Source organism: Magnolia sinica, chromosome 2 (assembly GCF_029962835.1).
Source record: "Magnolia sinica isolate HGM2019 chromosome 2, MsV1, whole genome shotgun sequence".
Classification (NCBI taxonomy): Eukaryota; Viridiplantae; Streptophyta; class Magnoliopsida; order Magnoliales; family Magnoliaceae; genus Magnolia; species Magnolia sinica.
The window spans coordinates 140,086,104-140,111,741 of NC_080574.1; the positions used below are offsets into that span (position 1 = coordinate 140,086,104).

The 25,638-nt window shown below is 38.8% G+C and overlaps 1 protein-coding gene, 1 long non-coding RNA gene and 1 other non-coding gene across 3 annotated transcripts; 2 read left to right on the forward strand and 1 right to left on the reverse strand.

The window, feature by feature from the left end:
* The first annotated feature begins 260 nt into the window (after positions 1-260).
* LOC131238127 (small nucleolar RNA R71) lies at positions 261-367 on the forward strand. Its single transcript, XR_009167540.1, has one exon. It is a non-coding gene; the product is annotated as a small nucleolar RNA R71 (small nucleolar RNA).
* Positions 368-5,248: 4,881 nt separating this feature from the next.
* Positions 5,249-8,317, reverse strand: LOC131237976 (uncharacterized). Its single transcript, XM_058236108.1, has 4 exons — positions 7,599-8,317; positions 6,630-6,719; positions 6,283-6,350; positions 5,249-5,713 (listed from the first exon to the last, which is right to left on the reverse strand). The coding sequence occupies exons 1-4, from the start codon at positions 8,229-8,231 to the stop codon at positions 5,578-5,580; spliced, it is 927 nt and encodes a 308-aa protein (XP_058092091.1). The 5' UTR covers positions 8,232-8,317; the 3' UTR covers positions 5,249-5,577.
* Positions 8,318-15,594: 7,277 nt separating this feature from the next.
* Positions 15,595-17,955, forward strand: LOC131230771 (uncharacterized). Its single transcript, XR_009164093.1, has 3 exons — positions 15,595-16,327; positions 17,266-17,365; positions 17,782-17,955. It is a non-coding gene; the product is annotated as an uncharacterized LOC131230771 (long non-coding RNA).
* The last annotated feature ends 7,683 nt before the right edge of the window (positions 17,956-25,638 follow it).

Here is a 25,638-nt window from a genome sequence, read left to right on the forward strand (position 1 = left end):
TGTCCAGGTTATCAAGCTTGGCGCTCAGCTCTGGCATGACTCCTATCTCATATATACCACCTCTCTTTTGTGGTTGGGGACTTCTGTCACCTCTATTTGAATAATCCCATTGCTGGAAATTTTCGCACAAGGTTTCAAAGAAGTTCCACGCTTCGACATCACTTTTGGTCATGAATGACCCTCCACTGGTGGCATCAACCATGCGACGGTTCTGTGGTGTCAGACCGTCATAGAAGTATTGAACTTGTTGCCACTTCTCAAAACCATGGTGAGGACATTTAAGAAGCAAGTCCTTCCATCTTTCCCAACATTCATGAAAGTGCTCGCCCTCTTTTTGTGTGAAGTTAGTAATTTCTCTACGGAGGGCATTGGTTTTGTGAACGGGAAGAACTTGTTTAAGAATTTCTTAGACAGTTGGTCCCATGTAGTGATAGATCCAACTTCTAGAGAATTCAACCATGCTTTCGCCTTATCCTTCAAAGAAAAAGGAAACAAGCGTAGGCGGATCGAATCGTCTTGAGAAGTTTTGGAACTTAAAGGTGGAGCAAATGTTTAAGAATTCTTTCACATGATGATATGGATCCTCCTTGTCCAATCCATAAAAGGATGGCAACAATTGTATGACTCCAGGTTTAAGTTCAAAGTGTGCTGCCGTAGTGGTTGGCAACACTATGCATGAAGGCGCATTAAATTGGACAGGAGCTGAATAATCTTTGAGAGCTTTAACTTCAGTCTCATTCGCCATTTCAACAGGATTATTTCTCAATCTTTCACGAATTGTTCTTTCAATCTCAGGATCAAACGGTGCTAGTTCTATATTCAGAGATATACGTCCTAGCATAAACTATGTTATTAATATAAGAAAGAAAACTAAACTAAGATGCAACCTATGATGAATAAAACTAAAGGAAAAAGTTATGAATTCCTAAAAACAAGAGAAAGCTATGTAAACGAGAATTGGAAAGAAAAACCCGGAAAAAGAGATGATGAATGTCTGCAGATTTGAAAGTTCCTCCTTTTGAAGACAATGTTATTTAGCAGCTTCCTTCCTTAATTCCTGTAAACAAAAAGAAAACAAAAATAAATTAAATTTCCTAAAATAATGCTAGAAAAGAAATCCTAAGCAACGGTTAATTTCTAAAAAGAAAGTTTCTAATCTTAGAAATAAAAGCCAAGTTAGTTTCTAAAAAGGGAAAATTTCTAAAAAAAATAGGAAATTAGAAAATAAGAGAGAAACTTTCTAAAAAAATAAAACCTAAAGACTTTTCTAATAATAAAACCTAAACTAGAAAATAGAAAGTTACTTGAAAGAAGAATCAGAATCTAGAATTAGGAAATAGTAAATTTCTAAAAATAAAAAAATAAAAAAATAAAAATAAAATAAAATAAAATAAATAAATAAAAAAGCCTAGAAATAGAAACTTTCTAAAAAAATAAAACCTTAATTCTAAAACTAGAAATTAGAAAAAAATAGAAAATTTGGAAAGAGATTACCGAATTAGTAGTTTATGTCAGGTCCCTACAAAACAGGAAATAGGTTAGTTTCAAAAAAATTTAACCTAAAGTTAGTAAAAACCTAAGACTATGAATTATGATAAGAGAGAATCCTAAATCCAATTGGACCCACGGCGCCAAAAACTTGATGTTTTATTTAAACCAACACGATTTAAATGATTTTTAAACTCGCAAGTATACGAATCAGATGTAGATACGGTACGTATTACGAGATCGTTCCCACGAGGACTGGTCGTCACAATTCAAATCTATGATTCTCCTTAACTAATCCAACAAATAATGGAATGAATTACTAAACACAATTTTATGAAAAATGATTAATTAAGAACAGGGAAGAAAATTCAATCGAGAGAGAGCACTAGGACTTTCGAATCCACCCCTAATTATCCTAACCCTTGTTTTGTCTCTGTTGATTCACCTTGATCTAGATTGATACCACTTATACAGAGGAAGCAGAATCTGTGTCCTTATTCGGGCATACAAACTGTCTAATTCCTGTAAGCAATGCCATGAATGGCATATCCCATATCCTTGGTCGGGTACATGGAATGTACATTCATTAAAGCACCTTGTTTCTGCCTCTATAGGACACTTGTTCTTGATCAGACACAAGTACCTATAATAAGAATCCAAATAACATCCATATATATACTTTAATCAAGTTCATAGATGGAGAAGTATAGAATTTAAACCCATAAAGCCCACTTAAAGAAAGAAACAAATTAATTGAAATTAAAATTAAATCAACCAATACAAGATCTAATCAATTTAAGTTCTTCATCTCATCCCTAGCTGAGAGTTTTGTGACCAATAAAACCATAAAAAATATTAAATAAAATTCATAAAAAAACGTCAAACCACACAATCTCTCTCTCTTTTCTTTCTTCTCTTTCTTCTCTCCCTTGCTTCAGATCTGGAATCCCCTGGTTCTGAATGACTTTCCCACGTCCAAAACTACCCTTCTATAGCCTGAGGTCGGTGCAGAGTCGTAGAAGGACTCGAAGTGCAATTTTTTGCAGCCGTGATCGGTGGGCCCCACAGAGGCATTTTCTGGAAAATCTACCCCGTCCATTGGATTCAGGACGAAATTTCAGTCAAGAATAGGTAGTTTTGAAGGTCCATTAGTGCGGCCCAGAGAAGAAAATACAAAAAGATCAGTTTTGAACGTCGCCGGGTAGCCCTTTTGTGACCTCTGTAGCTCACACGTGTGCATGCATGGACACAAGATGAAAACATGGTTTTGTAGTTGTCGAAGCACTCTACAAGATGGACGGCTCGGATCGGCCGTACGGGTGACGTACGGGGCCCACAATCCTTCGCAAAAACGGCCAGCGGTCGTCCGTTACGCGGACGCGAAACCACTTCCGTGGCAATGGTGGGACCCATTTTGATAATTATTTCAATAATCCACTCCATCCATTGCATGGAGGATGAAAAAACGGCTAGGAATGCCCAATTTCGAGTTAGAGTTGTGGTGGCCCACGGAGTTTTGAACTCACCGTCCGTTTTGCGTTTTTTCAGCGGTCAACGTCTGTACACATGCATGGAACCAAACGGACATCTAGGCGATGACAATATCGGCCCCAGGAAGCGGATGGACGGTTTGGATTGTCCATTTGGACACTAGGTGGGCCCCACAACCGACGACCGCGGTTCGGTTCGCGGAGCGTTGGAAACGGAAATTTTCTGTTTTTAAGAAAGAGTTGGGGTCAGCGTTGCTGACCCGACGCAGGTCGTTCGGTATACGGGCGGTGCACATGTGCACTATGTACACATGCTATACATATGGGATCCACTGTGATGGTTTCGAGAAATCCAATCCATCCATCCTGTTTCTCAACTTATTTAAACCGTCAATACAAAGGTTGAGGCAGTTCCAAATATCAGGTGGGCCCCAATTTAGAGATTAATAGGTTGATCTGTCCGTTGGACCACTTCCCGAGATCTTCTATGGCTGAAATTTAATATGTACGGTTAATTTACGGCCCTCATCCTATGTATGAAGTTTCGAACTGATTGGATAGCAGGAACCATGTGATCTTGCATTCTGGACCCTTTTCGGGCCCCTTTGGCTTGCTTTCCTCAGATCTCAGGTGTGTAAAATCTTCATTATTGGTTCTCTGGAGTCTATCCTGTGCTCTGGAGACTTTGGATCATGAAATCCATGCCTTTAACATCAATTTTCAATTAACGCTCCTGACTTCATCCTGTAACAAAAATACAATTAAAATACTCCATTAAGCATTATCATATACGTAAAATCTGGTAATTACTGGGGTCTGATATGCAATATTTGACCCTGATCATGCATTAATCAGCAGATCTGGATTTAACTTTCTTTCCTTACGGAGGCTGTTAGATTTTCAGGATTTGTATAAAGATTGTTGATGTACGCCCCATGTGATGTGTCTGAATGCATCGGTGTTGCTTTGCCTTTGTCCCAATTTAGGATCATCAACACGTTTGGTCCTATTGAGACTCCATACACATTGTGAAATAACATCATCCATGTGGATCCCATGTTTTACGGGCCACTTTGACGAAACTAACAACCAATAAAATAGAATTTGGGGTAAGAATGGGTCAGGTTTCGTTGCAACCTGTTTACTAATTACATCTTGTTTTAATTTGATACTTTCAAAGAAGTAACCTTTTAAACTTATTTAAGTTAATAAATTATTTTTTTATTTAAGTTAATTTGAAAATATAAATTATGCGATGAAAGCTACTTATCTTTGTAAGTGTTTTTTTTAAAAACTTTATAATTAACATTTTACTTTTCTACTTATCTCTAAGCTTTGCATATTGATAAATGGTCCGTATCAGAGAAGGCCCCATATTATGGATGGTCCTCAATGAAAGTAGGGCCCACACAATGGGCATTCCACATCAAAGGTGGGCCCCACATGATCGATGATCCATATTAACATAGGTCCACATAATAGATCGTCCCATATTAACATAGGTTGGGTCCTAATGATGAATGGCCTGCATCATCTCGCATCCAATGCAAGACCCACATGATGAACAGCCTACATTAAAGGCGGGGCCCACACAATAGATGGTCCACCTCAAAGGTGAGCTCCATAAGATGGGTTGTGGATCTTGAAGGTATGCCCCATATGATGGATGATCTACATCAAGTTGGGGCCCATATACTGGATGGTCCACATAAAAGGTTGGCCCTCAATGATGAATGGCCCACATCCAGGGCGGGCCATGCCAATGGGCAGCCCACATCAAAGGGGAAGCCCACACAATGGGCGGTGGATACTGAAGGTGGCCGCACATGATGGACACTAAATTGATGGTGACCCCACATGATCTATGATCCATATTAAGGTGGGCCCCACATGGGGAGAGTTCACATCGAAAGTTGGCCCCTGATGATAAATGACCCACATTCAAGGTGGGCCCTGCATAATGGACAACTCACTTTGAAGTTTGGATCTATATGATGGATGGTCCACATTAAAAGTGAGCTTCACATTATGGATGCCTAAATCCAATATCCAATATGATGGACACCATCAACCAAGGTGGCCCCACATGATGGATAGTCCACATCAAAGGTGGGCCGCAAGGTGGATGGTCGGCATGCATTGAAGGTTGGCTTCACTCAATAGATGGTTCACATTGAACACAGGCCATGGTGGGTATATAATAATAAAGGGTACACGTCAAATGTTGGCCCATCATTAACGGTGGACCAAACAAAATTAAGGGATAAATATTTATCTTGATATAAATACTTTTCCCATTTATTCAACTAGAAAAAGAAAAAAGAAAAAGAAAAAAAAGAAGGAAATCTGCTATGCTAGCACACATTTTCGGGATCACAAGGTTCCTTGCATTTCTGATTCATACAATTGCATTTCTTCTGGACTATTACGGTTACAAAGTTTTCTCAACACACAACGAACAACACCATAAAGCTGACATGGCAAACTAGCTTGCCTTGTTTTGGGCCTATTTGGTCTGTAAACAAGGTGTTGGTAGCAGATGTTCTAAAGAAGATGTGTTTGAAATGGAAATAAGATGAGTGCTTGTTCATCAACAATATCATTTAGCTCGATTAGCTTGTACAGAGAGGGCAAGGAATTCCTTAAGGTACTTGTTGTAGACGCAAGGTCGTTCCAGATGAACGAGGTGACCTGCCTTCTTTATGCTTTGGAGTGTAGCCTGGTCACCCAATTGCCTGTTGAATTATCACACTAATTAGGTTTTAGGTATTTAATAACAAGTTAATTTGTGATTAGGCGCGCACGCGCGCACACACACACACACACACACACACACACACACACACACACACACACACATATATATATATATATATATATATATATATATATATATATGTTCTCGATCCCCCCCCTAAAAAGCCCTTCCATTTTGGTTCAACGGTCAGTCAGACCAACCACCTAGCCATCTATCCTTTGGCCTTTCCATGGTTGAACGTGGAAGGATCCTTAGTCCTCCCCCTGTTGGATGAATTGAATGCCACCAATTGAAGGGCTAGCTCCATCGTCCAGTCAAGGGAATTTCTGGGGGAATGGCCCATCCACTGTGGGGTCCATCTTATCAATACCGTACAGATAATTCAGTCCTAGGTCTCATTTGCAGAAAGATGATGACCCGGTGATACTGTCCATATCTTTACTATACTCTTTTTAAGGGTCAGAAATCCAGTCCTAATTCAGAAAGAAAGAAAAAGAAGAAGAAACAAGAGAGAAGAAACAAAGGGAGGCTTGGCTAGTAACTTACTCTTTCATATTCTTGGCAAGCTCGATGTTGAAAATCTGATCGTTCTCACCCCATAACAGAAGTATTGTCTGACAACCGGTATAAAAAAAATAAAAATAAATAAATAAATTAAAAAAAAAAAAATCACTTTATTTCCTTCTCCAAGAATATAAGCTACGGAGATCCAATCATTAGGTGGGCCTCACCATGGAAAACGGTGGATGGGCACCTCATTTGTTCCAAAATACATGGGTGGCCCACTTAGACGAATGGATGCCCACCTATCTGATTTTTTCACCATTTGAATAGGTTGGATAGGATATCCAATATACATGATAGATGTGATCAAAGGAGTTGTGGCTTTATACCTGGGAGAAGTTGGGGATGGTAGCATCTTTATTGCTGATTACCAAACCATCGAGTAGTTCACCTCTTTCCTTTCTGTTAGTAAACATCACCTGCATCATTAATTGTTCATTCATTTAATCAACCAAACCGAACCATGGTATCACTACCTCCTGCACGAGGGGCCTGCTGGTTCAAACATGGAACCCTCCAGCTGGTAGGCCCCACCTTTGATTGACCACAGCCCAAAATTCTCACCTAGCAGTCACCTGGTCACTTAAATGGATGGTAGAATAGAAGGTCACCGGTGGTCCATGCATGTTCAAGTGAGAATTTTCTGCACAACTGACTGCCTAACTACTGGGGATTTTGAACTAATCATTTGGAATCTTAGATGTATCCCACCCACAATGCGGATTTGAATCACTTGTTGAGAATAATTTTCAAGTCTTAATTTAATTAAGATAGTTATTAAGTTTTGGTTGAGTTAATTAAAAAAGGAAGGATGAAAATTTACATGGACGGTCAGCATCTCCAATGAATAGAGTATAGAGATGTAGACTGTGTGCAGGGTGTGGTACAGGATGGATGCAGGGATAGTTAGCCAAAGAAAATTCCTTTTTCATTGGACTTTTTTTTTTTTTTGGTCTTGATCAATGCCGGTTGGTTAGTTGGCCAACTTACATTTGACTTCAAATGAAGTGAGGCCTACTTCCTATCATGCTTCCGACGACCATGGGGGTCCACTCCACTGCCCACCAACTCAATTCGAATTCGAAAACATTTTTGGTTTCGAGTGTGAGGCCGTTAGCCAAATCAGGTGAAGTGCAAGTAAGGAAATGGTGACGTGGAGTGGACCATCGATGAGGAGGGAGTCTAGGTGGATGGAATGGAATTGAAGAGAGAGAGAGAGAGAGAGAGAGAGAGAGAGAGAGAGAGAGAGAGAGAGAGAGAGAGAGAGAGAGAGAGAGAGAGAGAGGCATATACTATACCTGTAGGTAGTCTCGGTAGAGTCGATTGGGCATCCATATCTTCTTGTAGGCAGCAAGAGAGAAGAGTGCTTTGAGACCCTTGACGTCAGATGGCAGAAGCAGGTCAGAAGATGATGAGAATCCGAGGCGTTGGAGGGTGGTTTGAGAGATGGAGTCGGTCATGGCCAGGATAGAGCCTGAAATGACCAAGGAAGAAACAAGGGAGGGATGTAACTGGGCCATCTTGAAGGCGACCATACCACCGTAGCTGAAGCCGACGACGGTGCAGCTATGTACACCAAGTTCCCCCTGAAGAGCCTTGGCCAGGCAGTGGGCTTGGAATGCGGGGGACCTATCAGTGCTGGAGGTGGTCGATTCCCCAAAGAAGAAGAGATCTGGGATGTACACGTTATACTTGCTGGTGAGAGCACCCACCTGGAACTGCCATGTAACGATGCCATCGGCCGCGAACCCATGAATCAACACCACTGCTCCCTTCTTCTCCACCTCCTTATTCTTATTTCTTTTACTTGGGGATGGGGCCCAAAAGTTCATCACCGTTCCCGGTTCGATCTCCACCGACTGTGGCCTCAACCCCGCCATCTTCATCAGCCCATGCAAGAGCGGCTTTTGTGCTGCCACCAAGTTCACCATCTCTCTCTCTCTCTCTCTCTCTCTCTCTCTCTCCTCTGACTTTAGGGATGCAGCTAAATTCCTCTTATAAAGAAGATGAACGAACGATGGGATGCGTGTAAAAGAGAGAGAGACAGAGTCGCAGCTCTTGGTGGGAAGTAGTTGTCGGTTTAAGGCGGTAGTTGGATATTTCACCTTCTAATTGAGACTTGCATTTTCTTTGTTTGTCACTTATAAAGAAATTTAAGCAGATGTATGCCCCACCAACACATGTCTCTATTTGTTCGCACCAAATCTTTCTTTATTTCCCCGTCTTTCGTTATCTCCGATGTATTTGATCAACCGCACCGCCTACCCGACTTTTATTATGTACGCGGATTGTGTCCAACCCGCTCGTCTCTAGCCACGAAGATGCAGTTATCTGGTCGGACCCACCATTATGTATCTATTTATCCATGCCGTTCATCACTTCTCTTATATCATTTTAAGCTATGACCACAAAAATGAATCAGATCTGATTCTTAAGTGGACCACACAACAGATGGCTCTTGCATTTAATGCAACACAAGCTTATTATTTGGTGTGGTCCACTTGAACGTTGGATCTGCATCATTTTTATGAACATCCGTTAAAAGGATCTGAGAAAAGGAATGGACAGCATGGATAAACAGATACATAACGGTGGGCTGTTTGTGGCTAGAGATGGGCAGGGCAATCTACGTCCCCTTTTATATACATAAATTCGTTACATGACCCTAACATATGGTCCAACCGGTGCATATAAATGCTCACCAGCACACCTGCGCACCTTCCGGGACCAACTGAAAACTTGATAAAATAAATCTCTGGTAGACAAATAGAAACAGTTTCTTCTTTTGATTTGCCTCTATCCTTATTATAGCTTACTAAAGTTTTGAAGCAGGACAAAAGTTATTGAAGATGGGTTTGAGAATTAGAACTGTGTTCATGAATCAAGCGTAGATTTTCCTAATCTCTACAAGTGGATCATTGAAAGCCCTAATTCCTATCTTTAATTTCATTAGTTTTACTCACTTTAATCATAATTAAATTTTCAATTATTTCAGATTTAGATTTTATTGTCGCCTAATTCTACTTTTAGTTACTTTTAGATTACATACAAGGTTCAGTCCCCATAAATTTGACTTCGATCTTACCAAGTTTATTACTACATCACAGCCCTATACTTGGAGTGTAAACAACGTGTACCACATCACATAGATCATTCAAATTTTGTGGTCATGACAGGCCTACGCGGTGATTCAAATAAGGCGCGCGGGAGAGCAGGGCATATTTATAGAGAGAAATGCCACTTGAACATCTTTCGAACACTTGTCTTTTTCACAAAATCTAAATGGTTCATATGATGCAGCAACCCTTAAAACCTTATAAATTCAACTTTAGGAGTGATTCAAAATTCTAGTGGGCCATGACAAAGGGAAATAGTTTCCTCCCTTGATTTGTCTCTATCTTTGTTATGGCCCACCACAGTTTTAAATCATGCCAAAAGTTGCTTTTACAGGTTTCAAGTGGTGCTTCATCACATGGACCATTTAGATTTTTTTTTTTTCCTAGGACACATGTGCTGATCAGCTTAAGGAGGTGCTTACAAGTAGTCAGCTAAGACGTCGCGGAGGAGAGCAGATCTCTCTCTATATTTCTGCCAACACACAACTTATTGCCTGATTTAAGCACTAAGTAATGGCAATAAATGTTCCACATGGAATGTTATTTCAAAGGGCATAAGAAACGGGCGCGGATTAGCTACTGACCGGTTGAGTAGCGAGACTCTCAACTGAAGTGAGGTCATCAAGTTACGTGGGCCCCACCATGATGAATGTTTTGTATCCACACTGTCCATACATTTTGAGATATCATTTTAGGGCATGATACAAAGAATGAGTCAGATCCAAGGCTGGAGTGGACCCTACCACAGAAAACAGCGGAGAGAGTGACGCCCACCATTGAAACCTTCTGAAGGTCCACCATGATGTGTATTTGAGATCCAACCTGTTCATGTGTTAACGCAGACATGAAAGGAGGAAAAACACAAATATCAGCTTGATCGAAAACTTTTGTTACCCTTAGAAATTTTTAATGCCGGACGTCACTCTCACCACTATTTTCTGTGGTGGGGTCCACTCGAGCTTTGGATCTAACTCAGTTTGTATAATGCCCTAATATGATCTCTCCAAATGAATGGACGGTGTGGATACAAAACATACATCATGATGGAGCTATACACCTCACTATCAGTACACGCTCCTCTGGTAGCCACCCTCATTGGGGAATGGGTACCAAGACCTCAAGTGTTGAAACAAGGTATCTTTACTCACCCTACCACTTGAGCTATGAAACAGGGTGTATCACTAATGGCCCCATAAAAGCCCAGGGTAAACACTGGTTTAGCCTAGTCGGATCACATGTCAGTCTAATTTTCTGGCTGCAGGCTATGGTCAAAGTGGATCTCATGTGCACATTAAAGTGGACCCATAAAAATAAAGGATGGCCCATGTAAAAGAATCACTGGAACTTCGATTGCGCGGGGTAGAAAATGGTGACGTGGCAAAGTTCATGAGAGCCCCACCAGGATGCGTGTGTTATATCCACTCTGTGCATCCATTTTTTTTTTTTACGGCAGATCCAAAGGTCAAGTGGACCACACCACAAAAAGCAGTGAGTCTTGAACACTGACCATTGAAAACTTCTCACGGTCAATAGTAGTTTTGGATCTATTTGTGTTTTCCCTTTATCCAGGTCTTTATGACCTTATTACGAGGTTGGATGGAAATAATCTTCATAGTGGGCCCTAGGAAGGTTCCAACGGTGGGCATCATTGCCCCACTGCTGTCTGTGGTGGTCTACTTGAGCTTTGGATCTGCACCATTTTTAAGCACCTACCTAAAACGATCTGAAAAAATGGATGAACGGTGTGGATATAGCACATACATCATGATGGGCGCGGAACGTTGCCATGTCAACTCTGTACGGACGAATGCGTATTGCGTTCTACCCGCCTGTTACGGCTAGGAACGGATAGGGCTTCTGAGGGGCCATTGTAATGTATGGGCTTTATCCACACTGTCTATCCATTTCACCGTACGATTTTATGGTACAGGCCCAAAATTTAGGTAGATACAAGGCTTAAGTGGACCATACAATGAGGATTATGTTGCAAAAAGTTGATTTTAATATATATATATATATAATATTATATTCAAAAAAGTGTTTGAAAAACACATTTTTTCATGGTTTTGGGAATAGTCCCACATTGGAAAAAGAGAAAGAATTTTTGTGGTTTATACGAGGAGTATGGAGTATTATAATACTTATCCACATGGTCCAAAGGAGAATGGAACTTGCTTGTTCCAGTGACACCTGCGCACGCACTCGCGCTCGGTCTCGGTGCGAGGGCGTGGGCATGTGAGGCAATGTGGTTGTAGAGGCGCTAATGGCGCACTTTGCACTTTGCACGGGTCGCTCTCTTTGCAAACTGGAAACTATAACAGTTGTGCCATTAGTGCAGAGACCAACTATAACTGCTGCATGGCTAGCCCAACAGCTAGAAAACGACTAGCTGCTGTCTCACAACAGTCACATGCAGCAGTGGTTATGGCTCATGCACAACAGTCAGAAAACGGCTAGTTTTCCAACAGCTAGAAATGACTTAATGAGAGTTATTTCCCTAGACCATAACCCCCCAGCCACCACATCCTATATAAACAGGGTTTGAACGGGTTTCCAAACTATCTCAACACACTCCAGCAATACCAATACGAATCAAAGTCTCTCTTCTCTCACAAACTAAGAATCATCAATATAACAAGGTTGATCAAAACCATTGCTTGAAGAATAGACCAGCGGTGTGGTCTAGAACGGTTCAACTGAACCATTAGTTGAAGAATTGACCAGTGCAGTGGTCCAAATCAATATTTCTTTCCAAATCAATATTTCTTTCTCTTTTCTTCTGGGATTTCTTCTTTTCTGTTTTTTCTGTCAGACTGTGTGTAACAGAGTTCCATTAGTGGGCCTTCGTGTTTGAACACAGACCCACATCAGGTTCATCGTATCTTAAAAGTGGTTTGCCTATAACCTATTAGCATACTCAATTCATATGAGTAGGGACAAATAACGCTTTAAGGACAGCGTCCCAGACATGCTTCGGCCTATCCTATTCAAAACAATTTTATTTTTCGGTTTCCACATTATACAGGAAAATTATTAATCTGTATAATTTTCGACAATCTTAAAGCGTTATTTTATGGAGGCCGACAGTATTTCATTCATCAAGTTTATGAATTAGGACTTGATACGTCTTGATCAGTTCAATGGAACCAATTTTACGAGATGACAAGACAAGTTCAAATTTCTTTTGACGATATTGAAGATCTACTACATATTATATCCAAATCTGCAAGCACTACCTGAAGCATCTGACAAAAACACAGCTGAACAGGCGGCTGCCCGCACCAAACGAGCTGAAAACGAACTTTTGTGTTTATGACACATTCTAAACGTGCTCTCTGACCGCCTGTACAATCTGTACCAACAGACATCATCAGCAAAGGAGATCTGGGCTGCTCTGGAGTTCAAATATAAGGCTGAAGAAGACGGTACCAACAAATTCCTCATCGTTAAGTATTTTGACTTCAACATGGTAGATAACAAACTGCTACTGCCCCAAATCCAAGAACTGCAGCTAATAGTAAACAAAATTAAAGCCATCAAAATTCCTGAATCATTCCAAGTCGGGGCTATAATAGCTAAATTACCACCGATGTGGAAAGACTATAGAAAGAAGTTGCATAAGACTAAGGACTACACACTGGAACAAATTTAGAAACATTTCAGAATTGAGGAAGAATCCCGTAACCGCGACAGAAAGAATGATAACGGAAATGCCTCGTCCAAGGTACATGCAGTAGAGAACACTAATAACAAGAATTCCGAGAAGAACGATTCCCTGAAACCCAATAAAGAGAAATTCAAGAAAAATGCCCAAAAGAAGAATGAAAATTCAAAGGCCCATGCCATGTCTATGAGAAAACTGAGCACTATGCTCGAGATGCCGATATTGCAAATCTAAAAGAGAAGCAAGTGCAGTAGAAGAAGGCGATATTGTGGTTATGATCACTGAGGTGAATACCATCTAAGGCAAAGTTCCAGGTTGGTGGTATGATACTGCCGCTACAGTACATATGTGCTATGACAAATCAGCCTTCAAAACCTATGAGAAATTGCCGATGGTCAAGAAGTCCAAATGGGTAATGAAGTCCGATCGAAGGTTGTAGGCAAAGGAACTGTCAAACTGATATTCACCTCTAGGAAGAAAGTGATTCTGACTAATGTACTGCACGTCCCAGACATGAGACGAAACTTATTTTTGGGGATCTTCTAGGTAAACCAGGCATAAAGGTGGTGTACGAGTCAGGAAAACTGATTCTATCTAAGAATGAGAATTTTGTCGGAAAAGGATATGCTTGTAATGAGATGGTTAAGTTTTCTCTGAATGAAAGTAGCACTTCTGCGTATATGGTTAAATTCGCTGGACTATGGCATGATAGACTAGCCCATATAGGGTATATTATCTTGAAGTTCATGGCTAAGAATGGTTTAATTTCATACACAGGTAATGAAACCGAAAAATGTGAAGTGTGCATACGATCTAAAATGATGAAAAAATATTTTTCAAGTGTTGAAAGATCGTCTCAAGTATTGGATCTTGTACACAGTGACATCTGTAAGTTAAACGACATTCTTACTTGTAGAGGTAAATGGTACTTCATAACCTTTATGGATGATGTTCGAGATATGTGTATAGTTATCTGTTTAAAAGTAAAGATGAAGCATTCATTACCAAAAAATTGAGCATAGGCTACGGACTTCGAAAGTTTTTGGCTACGGATTTAATCCGTAGTAATTATGCTACATATCTAATCCGTACCTCAAACCTAATTGATTTGTACCTAAAGCCTACCTCCCCATCATAGCTGTATTAGATATTGATGGTGCTAAAGGGGCTCCATGGGGCCCATTGAAATATATGTGTTTAATCTAAGCTGTTTATAAATTCTTATATAAAATTTTAGTGGATTAGGCCAAAAATTATGTAGATTAAAGGTCTAAGTGGAGCACACAATAAGAAATCGTAAAAATGAAATTTCTATTGTTAATATGTTGTGTGGTCTTCTTACAGCTTCGATCTAACTCATTTTTTGCATCAACCCTTTAAATAATATTTTAAAATTAATGGACGGAGTGGATAAATAACATACATCACGGTGGGCCCCGCGGTCCTAAAACCCACGGCTTTAGGGCCGTCCGTCACGCGTCCCTCACCCAAAATGAAATCCAATTCCGTCTGCCCTTTTCTCCCCCGCGCAGACCTCCCAAAACCCCATTTCCATTGTCCTTTCTCCATCTCACAGGCTCCCTCACCCTCTCTCTCTCTCTCTTGCACTCAACCTCTCCCTTCCCTCACCCTCTCTCTCCAACCACGATTTATTGTTGCCGAACGCCATACTCACGCATGCCCTCTCTCTCTCTCTCTCTCTCTCTCTCTCTCTCTCTCTCCCTCCATCTCTCTCAATCTCTCTCAATCTCAATGCCGATTTAAGGGTTTGGGGATTTAGTAATTTGTGGATTCCTAATTCTATGTGGACCCTCATTTAGGGATTTGGGGATTCTAAGGCTTACAGATTTGAATGTGGACCCCGAATTGGGGTTTTTCTAATTTTACAAATTAGGGATTTTAGAATTTTGCACATGTGGGGCATTTGGTAAAATGGAAACCACATTTCCAGGAAATTTACAAAAACAAACGAAGTCCTTAATTTATATTTCAACAAATCCAAACAGGCCCTAAGTTTCAGTGGCATACAGTGATGACCCATCACTCCAGAGACACATTTCCACTTTGTCCAATTGCTTCTGATTAAGTTGGAAACATCTTAATTTAATGATGATGATTACATTGAACTGTGATATGTCAATGTGGGTGATAATGGACAGATCTTTGATAAATGTATGATCTTTATATTGTATTATTAGTATATGGTTGTCTATGGATGTTCATATTTTCTGCATCTCATCTTATAAGATTTGTAGGTGAAGAAGACACTCCTATTAAGCTCTTCATGCATTTGAATCTCCTTGTAAGCATTCTTCTTTCATTTTTTTTCCAAGGCTTTTAAATATGAGCTTAAAGATGAGCATCAAGTGAGATTTTCATAGAGAACATTACATTGAACATCCATCCTAAGTATCTTTCTACTTTTATTACAACCAGACATTTGTTTCATATATTATAATTGAATATTTGAATATCATTTTATACAAATTTTACAATTTATTTTTGTACTGCATCTCCATTTCAGGAAAGAACACCAAAAAACTTGGCATTTGGGGTTAATGAAGGTCCTATTCCAGCTTGACAAAAAAGTTACTAGACACAGATATCTATCCAAGGTGCCCAACCTGACCCAATCGAGTTTAGGTGGTTTGTAGAAGCCAATCCTTTTTAGTCTAATATCTTAACATTGTAACGATTGTGCCCACTTGGGTGGGCGACAATGAACCGTGGTTGGTCCTACCTTGGCCATGGTTCCCTAAACCATGGGCTTGTCCGTAATGGAACTAAAATTCCTTTGGTATTGGCCCTAGCCTTATACGCAATAAGTATAAGAAAAAGTATCAAAGATCAAAGTTTTGAAATAGTTTAAATTGAAAAAATAAAATTAAAATCAATGTATATCCTCCATCCACATACATCTTACACCTGCACATCATATGTTTGATTAAATTCCTTAAAGAACGTTTAGCACATCAATTTTTTTTTTGGTCTGCATTACGTACTTTTTATATACCTAACGCATTTACAAGTTATAACTGACGCTGCTGTTAAACATCAATCTGTTATTCACATGTTGCCTGGCTATTCACTTGGCCCTTAGTACGTGGATATATTGTGGAGAAAGACATCTAACAGATGTTTAACTTCATGGAGTGATGAAGTCTCATGGTTATGTCTTCCTTCTATGTCCACATTGCCCATTCATGTCAAAATACGCCCTCTTTTGTTGGAGGTAAGCTACTAGCAGGTATGGGGCTTCTGCGATTTAGATTAGTGGATTCTTTGTTATTCTTTTTCATGGTCTTGTTGCATATTTTGCCCTCTGGTATTGATCTATATTGTGTTGTGTTAAGTCAAATGCCTGCTAAGTATCGATTATTTCCTTATAGAACATCATTGAGTTCAAGTTCAATTCAATTTTGATCTGGTTGCCTGACCTGTATTGACTCTTGTGAATGCATGTTGTGTTTGAGCTTGGACTGGTGAAATTTCATGTTCTAAATAAAATGGTATTCTTGTGTTTTTGGTGAGTTGACCCATTTCACTGAGGAGTTTCAGTCCCAGCCAAAACCCGTCCTATTTCAGTGATGAGTTCTGATCCCAACCAATCCGACAGTTTGGTCCATTCCAGGTAAGTAAACACCGGTCATTGCTGAGGCTCATCAAACAACTTGCTTTTGTGATCCCAATTGCCAATGACTACACTGGACACTGGTTTTGGGGTATGTTGAATTCTTCTAAATGCCTTTTCAGTTCATTCCACTTCACACACTTACCACCCACTATCTGAGAAAATCACTCTTATTCTTGTTTTTAGCATGATATAACTTTATGCTTAGCATCTCCAAACTTTAGTGTCAGGTTGAATTTGTCCAAGAGGTTTATATGGTGCCTAGCTTGTTGTTTGGTTTTTGGTTTAGAAACTTGACACTTGCACATGCTTCATATTAGTTGAAGTTCGAATTGTTTTAATTTTTAAATCTTGTTAATTTTGAAAAGCTTCTCCATATTTATCTTTTTCATCTGAATGCATTTCGGATTGTATTGGATGGTATCATGGTTTTATTGATGTTAAGTTTTACCTATTTGTCTCCTCTTCTATTCAACTATGGAATGTGGGTTTTTTTGTGTGTGTGTGTGTGGTTTCTTTTGCAAGAATAATACTTGATTTATATTCGATTCCAGGCAAATCTCCTTTTGTCATATGGCTATGAAGACGACTTAAAGCCCTTATCCCACATGTCCCTCAACGCTGCCAATGCCTTCTCATGTCTGCTACTTTAAGGTATGGTATCTCAATTCTTTGTGTACTAGATTTGAAAGCTCATTCCTTTTCATTCATCACTTACTGCTACCAGCTTTTAAAGTTCATATTTACGTTCTTGTACTACTTTTAAAAAAGTTCTTGGAATACTTTGATGGTTGTCAATGTCAATAGCCTTAAATGGTCATGTAGAAGAATTCAATTATACCTATTTACAAGTGCGGGCATGGTCCGGTGATCCAACTTGTTGATTTGATGGGCCACACCTTGGATGGAATGTGCTCCAACCAATTCTGGTTAATTTTTAACCAAGTTACTGATTAAAGTTAGCCAAGTTGGATGGAGTCGATCTGACTGGGCCAATTTTTTAGTACACGACAGTTTTCAGGATACTGCGTTAGTTGTAGTTTATCAGCTGACTTTGAAACTGTGCATAGGTTGCAAGCTGGGGTGCTTACCTATTGAAAAGAAATGTATTGGCAATGTCCTTTGCACTGAGGGACTCACATGAGGCACAAGTGCAATTTGCTTTGGAAAGAGGTGTGCCTACAGTTATTGGTATGCTTGGAACCATACAACTCCCTTACCCATCTAGAGCCTTTGACATGGCTCACTGTTTGCGTTGCTTAATCGTATGGGAAGCAAATGATGAGTATTACTTTAAATAACATATGACTTAGATTATGTACTAGCTAACAATAGAGCCATTTTCATTAAGAAAAAAAAAACCATACTGCAGGTTCTAAACTTATCATTGTCTTCACATACTTTCATCTCCACGTTCTCATCTATACAACACCCAAATCTCTGCTCATGTTGCTTTCTAACAGCCTGACAGTTTGCCTCATATAGCATGATGGGTCCTCTTTTCTTCTTCTTCTTCTTCTTTTCTTTTCTTTTCTTTTCTTTTCTTTTTAAAAAAAAAAAATCTTTTTACTGCTTTATAAATTAAAATTTGTAAGCTTGTGTATCTTTCAACGTTATAATGTTAACTTTACAATGAATCTTGCATTGAGAATCTTGTTAACCTTTTCCAAGTTGCTCCTAGATTTAGTCTAATCAACTCGTGGCAATTGAGTAAGCCCTTTTCTATTAGTGGAGCTATTTTAACAAGTATATGAAATTTTAGTAGATAAACTCTTCTACCAAGGTACCGCTATTACTAAACTTGCTGCCACTGCATGCGATTGGAACTTGGAACCGTAGGGAGCAACCAAGATCTAAGTTTCTTCATAACTTTTTGTTGATTTTATGCATGCCTTCTATATTCTAGGACTTATCTGGCAGTTGCTGGTTGACCTTCCAGCATTGATACAACCAGATATGGTTATTCATCTGGGATTTCTTTCTGATGGATCTACTTACACTTGTTTACATCAAGAAAATCTTAGCTGCGGAAAACATCTATTAACATCCTTTTGGAACTCAAGAGTGCAAAAGATATTCATAAAACACTAATGTGCGATGCTCTTCACACTATGATTGGTTGACCTCATTGGTGGAGCCTGTACTTCCCTTCTTATAATTCTTCTAAAAATGTCAACAGTGGCCAGATTTGGTGTTATCTATTAATACCTTTAAAGTATATGGCTCTCTACTAACTTCAACTTCCAAGAAGCATTTAATTTGGCAGGGTGCTATTTGCTTTAAAGTACAGTATTCATCTCTACATGGTCTGAATAACTAGTTTCTGAAGACTTTATCCAATTCATATCATCCTCTACTGTTTCAAACTTTCACCAAGCAATCATGAGAGTTCCTGTTTCTGATCTGGGCCTTAGATAGGAATGATTGGTGAAACAGGACTCCTACAGCCAACAAAAATTGCTGGGACAAGGTGGTGGTTGTGACGACGACGACGACTCTTCACTACTAACTCCCAAAGAACAACAACAGGAGAATTCAAAGGTGATGATGATGAGATACGTGATATATGTTCTTGTTTGGTTCAGATGTTGCCAGTCTCTGTTGGCTAAGTGGCTGTTTTTTATCCAGAGTTTCGTCTGTCTACATGTTCTAAGGGGATGAGGATATATACTCTGTTTTACCTAACTTAAAAAAAAAATAAAATTGTGATTCTGTTTTGTTTTGAACAAACTTTTTACGGGATTTATGCTTTTTAGGAAGGAATGTTGTTTTTATAAATCTTGCTTATGAAATGTTGCTTTTGTTTTTTGCCTTTGAAAATTTCTCCACTTGTTTTAGGCTTACCATAATAGCAGGAAAATACCCTATGCTTGCGGAAATAAGTCTTCTCATGCTGTGTAGTTGATTTATGCTTGTTTAAATATAGGTCCTATCCATTAGGTGGGCCTTGTAGTGAACGTGTGAATTCAGGTTGGTTGTCATTAGCTGAAGGATAACTAGGTTTCTACCTACCCATAATCTATATCTGGGTAGCTAAAGCTAATGTGGTTGTCATTACCTGAAGGATAACTAGGTTACTATCATGGTAGACTTTTTCTGGTTTGAACTTGCTGGCTATTATATCTAGTTTTTCATAGATTACATTTAATAGGCATTCTTGTCTACAGTGGGCGACACTCGTAAATTCTTCAACTCAGGTTGGCTGCATGAGGTCCAACTTTGCTTAGAACTGAATTGTCAACTTCAGAAAAGATTCAAGTACTAATGCTAGGGCTAAAATTAAACAAAATGAAGAGAATGAAACTAATCAGGATAATGAATAGAGGATGGATAGATGAAGATTTTGAAATTCGTTCCTTTCAGAATTTTTGATGAAAAATTTACAAGTTTGAGTAAGAATTTGAGAGTTTGCTGCTTCTGTTACTTGTTTACTTGTTGCAAATGTCTTTTGTTCATAGCAGATCTTAACTAGCTTTTATGTGAACAGAATCCTAGGTATGTGGATCCACTCAATATAACTGCAATGGCATGTCCTACACTACCGTCATGCACGTTTTTTTTTTCTTTTTTTGTGTGTAATTCAAAATTGAATAGAAAATATGCATCAAAGGCAAGCCATAAAGCTATATACTCATACACGTTTTTTTTTTCTTTTTTTGTGTGTAATTCAAAATTGAACAGAAAATATGCATCAAACCTGTTTTTCCATGGGGTCACCCAGACACTTGAAAATGGTGTTTTGTTGTTACAGGTTGGCCTCAAGTACAATGAGTCAGTGGTAATAAGGGTATCTCGATGCCCTAATGGTTGTGTCAGACCTTATATGGCTGAGCTTGGACTGGTTAGTGATGGACCCAACATGTACTAGGTATTTCACATGCTGATTTTGTCGAAACCCTAGAAACAAATGTATCATAGATGAGTTATATTCTTTTACAAGGATAAGTACGATGTAGTTGCCAGCATGGTGATTGAGCACGACATGTCCTGTACGCCCCAAAAAATGGGGGAAAATCCCAAACAAGCAGGAACACTGAAATGTCCTTCTAAAGATCCATTACAAGATATCTCTTACAAATCTTTAAAATAGGACTTATTTTAGAAGGATGAATGATGGGGTACTTTTGCATGTTTCAAACAAGTGTGGCTCAGGGGAACGCCTAACCAAACCTCACTAGCAAAATGTTTCATGAATAAGGTGAAGATTCATGATCTAAAAAAGGTTTTGGAGCCATCGTTCTACAACTAGAGGCGCAAACGCCAACAGGGAGAATCTTTCGGCGATTTCACAACCCACCTGGTGAGTACCCAAGTTTATATTTGGGTCATGTTATTTACAACATTTGAATTTCTTCCAGCCATACTTGCAACTTGAATTATTTCATGGGTTTTGGGCTCTGAAATTTAGTGAATGTCTAATCATTTTTAAAAGAACACTACCATAGAAAATTTCTATATCGGCAGTGTCTCAATGCTTGGTTTTGCCCCATTTTCATCTACATATCATTCCTGGAGCAACTAATAGAAAATTTGAACGGTTCTATACCGACAAAGTAAGCATACATTAAGTTTCTTCTTGTCCTATGTAGGGCTTTGACAAACTGAAAGAGACGGTTGAGAAGTGGGAGAACATAACAAAGGCACCGGCACGATTTAATCTAAAGCTTTTTGCTGACAAAGATACATATGAAGCCACGGATGAACTTGCAAAGCTGCAGAACAAGACTGCTCACCAGCTGGCCATGGAAGTCATTCGCAACTGAAATGAAAGTATTTCTCTTGCCTTGCTTTAATCTGAGGCAGCTCATATGAGGCTAGTGAATGGTTCTTGGTTCACCATTAGTACATGAAGCTTCATCCTCCACTGAAAGATCTTTCAGCTCCAAAAACTGATTGATCTTCTAGCTCCAGAAAATGATTGATTACTGCAGGATCTTTTGACTCAGATCCATCAAATGAGACCATGTGATTTTGTTGGACAGTAGTAGCATAGGCATCATCATAAGTATCCCCAACACCAGAATCTTTTGACTCAGATTCATCAAATGAGACCATGTGATTGTAATTGAATGAATGATTATGCAGGTGGATGAATGACTGTAAATTGTTTTTTAATGTAGGCCATAGCTACGGATATTAACTGTAGCTGTTAATATGACAACCGTAGCTGTTATAAAATTCGGCATATTGCTACGAATCCAAAACTACTTTTAACGACCAAGAATATCCGTAGCTGTAGGTGCTTTTGACTAAAAAATATTTGCTACGGATTATATCCGTAGTTATTTTAAGCTATGGCTACTTATTAAATCATAGCCATAGGTTTTAGACCTACTAGCTCGCCACTTACGACGACGGTCGTGCTACGGATTTAATCCATAGCCATAGGTATATTGCTACGGATTAAATCCGTAGCCTTTGCCCATTTTTCTGGTAGTGATTGAACATGTTTAAAATATATAAAGCAGAAGTAGAGGATCAACTAAATAAGAAGATAAAAATTCTCCGTAGCAATAGAGGAGGAGAATACTTCTCTAATGAATTCGATAACTTCTGTGAAGAACATGGACTAATACATAAATGTACTGCGTCATACACACCTCAACAAAATGGAATAACTGAAAAGAAGAATAAAACATTAGTAGAGATGGTCAACTCAATGCTGATAAGAGCAAAGTTGCCACTAAGTTTATGGGGTGAGCCACTACTTGCAGTGTGCCATATACTAAACAGAATTCCGTCTAAAAAATATAAAATATCTCCATGTGAAACATGGAGAGGTAGAAAACCTAACCTAAAATATCTAAAAGTGTGGGGGTGTCTTGCATACTGTAGAACTCCTGATCCAAAAAGAACTAAGTTAGGACCAAGAGCTATTAAGTGCACCTTCGTAGGGTATGCATAAAATAGTAAAGCTTATAGACTTCTAGACTTAGAGTCTAATACAATAATAGAATCAAGAAACGTTGAATTCTTTGAGAACTCACTATCCTTGGAGTCAAAGGATAATGAAATCCAAACTCCTAATAGAGAACTAGATAACACAGCTCCACAGATAGTGAAAGCTCTTATTGAACCTCGTAGGAGTCAAAGGACAAGAATAAAGAAGAGTGTAGGAGATAACTATATAGACTTACAACACGTCATTTTCCATCTTATAGAAGGAGATAGATAAAATATTATAAGAAAAATACTTATAATGATGACTATATAAGATGATTCTAAAACATATAAAGAGGTCGTATCCTCTAGAGACTTAACTTTCTGGAAAGAAGTTATAAACGATGTAATGTCAAATCAAACATAAGAACTAATTAACTTACCTCCAGGTTCTAAATCCATAGGTTATAAGTGGGTATTTAGGAAGAAATATCACACTGATGGGACTATCCAAACCTTTAAAGCTCAATTATTAGCTAAGGGTTTTAGACAAAAAGAAGGGATAGATTACTTTGACACATACTCTCTTATAGCTAGGATAATATCCATTAGGATATTATTTGCGTTAACTTTCATATATCATCTTCACATCCACCAAATGAATGTAAAGACCGCATTTCTAAATAGTGACCTTAATGAGGAGGTATACATGGAACAACCTGAAGGAGTCATTCTACTAGGAAATAAAAATAAAGTATGTAGATTAGTCAAATCTTTGTATGGATTAAAACAAGCACCTAAACAATGGCATGAGAAGGCTGATTCCAAAATACTATCTCATGGTTTCATGCATAATGTAGTTGATAAATACATATATTCCAAAGTAGATGGTAGCTACATTATTATTATTTATCTGTATGTTAATGACATGTTAATAATAAGTAATAAAAGAGAAGGTGTGACTGAAACGAAGAAGTTTTTATCTTCTATATTCAAAATGAAGGATCTTGTACAAGTTGATACCATCCTAGGTATCAAAGTTAAAAAATATTGTGGGGGTTATGCTTTATGTCAATCTCATTATATTGAGAAGATACTAAACAAGTTTAACCATCTAAATATAAAAATAGCAAAAACCCCATTTGATCCAAGTATTAAGCTAAAAGAGAATACCGGAAGAATATTTACACAATTAGAATATCGAGTACTATAGGGAGTCTTATGTATGCTATGCAATGCACTACACCTGATATCGCATGTGCTATGAGTAAACTTAATAGGTTTACTAGTAACCCCAGTACTGAACACTGGAATGTAATTAGAGAGTCCTTGGTTACTTAAAAGCAACCAAAGACTTAAGACTATTTTATTCAGAGTTTCCCATCGTATTGGAAGGATATACCGATGCGAGCTGCATATCGAGTGCATGAGACAATATAAGTCTACTATAGGGTGGGTATTCACCCTAAGAGGTGTAGCTGTATCTTGGGGATCTAAGAAACAAACTTGCATAACGCACTCGACTATGGAGTCTGAATTCATAGCCCTGGCTGCAATAGGCAAAGAGGCTAAGTAGCTAAGGGATCTTCTATTAGAAATCTCTTTCTGTGTAAAGCCTATATCGGCTGCATCACTACATTGTGATAGTGAAGCCACATTAGCTAGAGCCTGTAGCGGCATATATAATGGTAAATCTAGATATATCAGTCTTTGACATAATTATGCTAGACAATTGATTCGAGATTGAATCATTATTATTTCCTATGTGAAATCAAGCAATAACCTAGCAGACCCTTTCACTAAACCTCTTCCGAGAGAGGTAGTAAAGGCTACATCTAGAGGGATGGGGTTAAAACTCTTCAACCAAAGTTCCACCAGTAATGGTAACCCAACCTAAAGTCAAAAAATCTCTAATTTCAGATTTAATGGGTAAAAATAAGTCACTAACATTTGGAAAGTTTTTCAGTACTAAAATATAAAAACTTTGATAAGTATTGAGCATTACGAAAGAGGATTGAGTCTTGGAACTCTTAATGAAATCTAATCTATAGGACAAGTGTCTTATAGTAACGGAAACACTGAAAGGATTTCACCTATATGAACGTAGAGATGGTGTCGTCTCTTATGAGAGTTAGGAGTTTTCTGTCGGGATCGTTCACGAAATAGGATAAGCACATGGCTATTAATTGTGCAGAGCAAGATTGTGGAAACTCTAACAAACACATAGCGAATATGCATGTGATTTCTCCGACTCTGTTATCTAAGAATAACTAGTTTAATGCTATGGTTACCAGTCATTTCGACAGAGTTTTGAGATACTTACACTAAGGAAAGATTAAAATCGAAAGATATCTTTCTTTATGCATATAAGATGATTATTCTGGCAAAAATGTTTAATAGAGAAAAATATATTTTTAAAAATCAAGTGGGGGATTGTTGCAAAAAGTTGATTTTAAAAAATATATATATACTAAATATATTAAATATTATATTTAAAAAATGCTTGAAAAATACCTTTTTTCATGGTTTTGGGAATAGTCCCACATTGGAAAAAGAGAAGACATTTGTGTGGTTTATATGAGGAGTGTGGAGTATTATAATACTTACCCACATGGTCCAAAGGAGAATGGAACTTGCACTCACGCTCGGGCACGGGCACGGCTCGATCTAGGTCTGAGTCTCGGTCTCGGTCACGGGCTCAGTGTGAGGGCGTGGGCATATGAGGTAGTGCGGCTGTAGAGGCGCTAATGGCGCACTTTGCACTTCGCACGTGTGTAGAGGGTCGCTCCCTTCGTGAACCAGAGCGAGACGAATGCGAGTCATGGTGTGAGTAACTGGCTAAGTCAGATAGTTGGCTGAAGGGAAGACTAGATGACTAAATGAGAGTCCTCCAGTATATATAGAGAGAGACTGAAAAGAGCTGTTGCAATAGAAACTGTAATAGTTGTGCCATTAGTGCAGAGATTAGCTGTAACTGCTGCATGGCTAGCCCAACAACTAGAAAACGACTAGCTGCTATCTCACAACAGTCACATGCAGCACTGGTT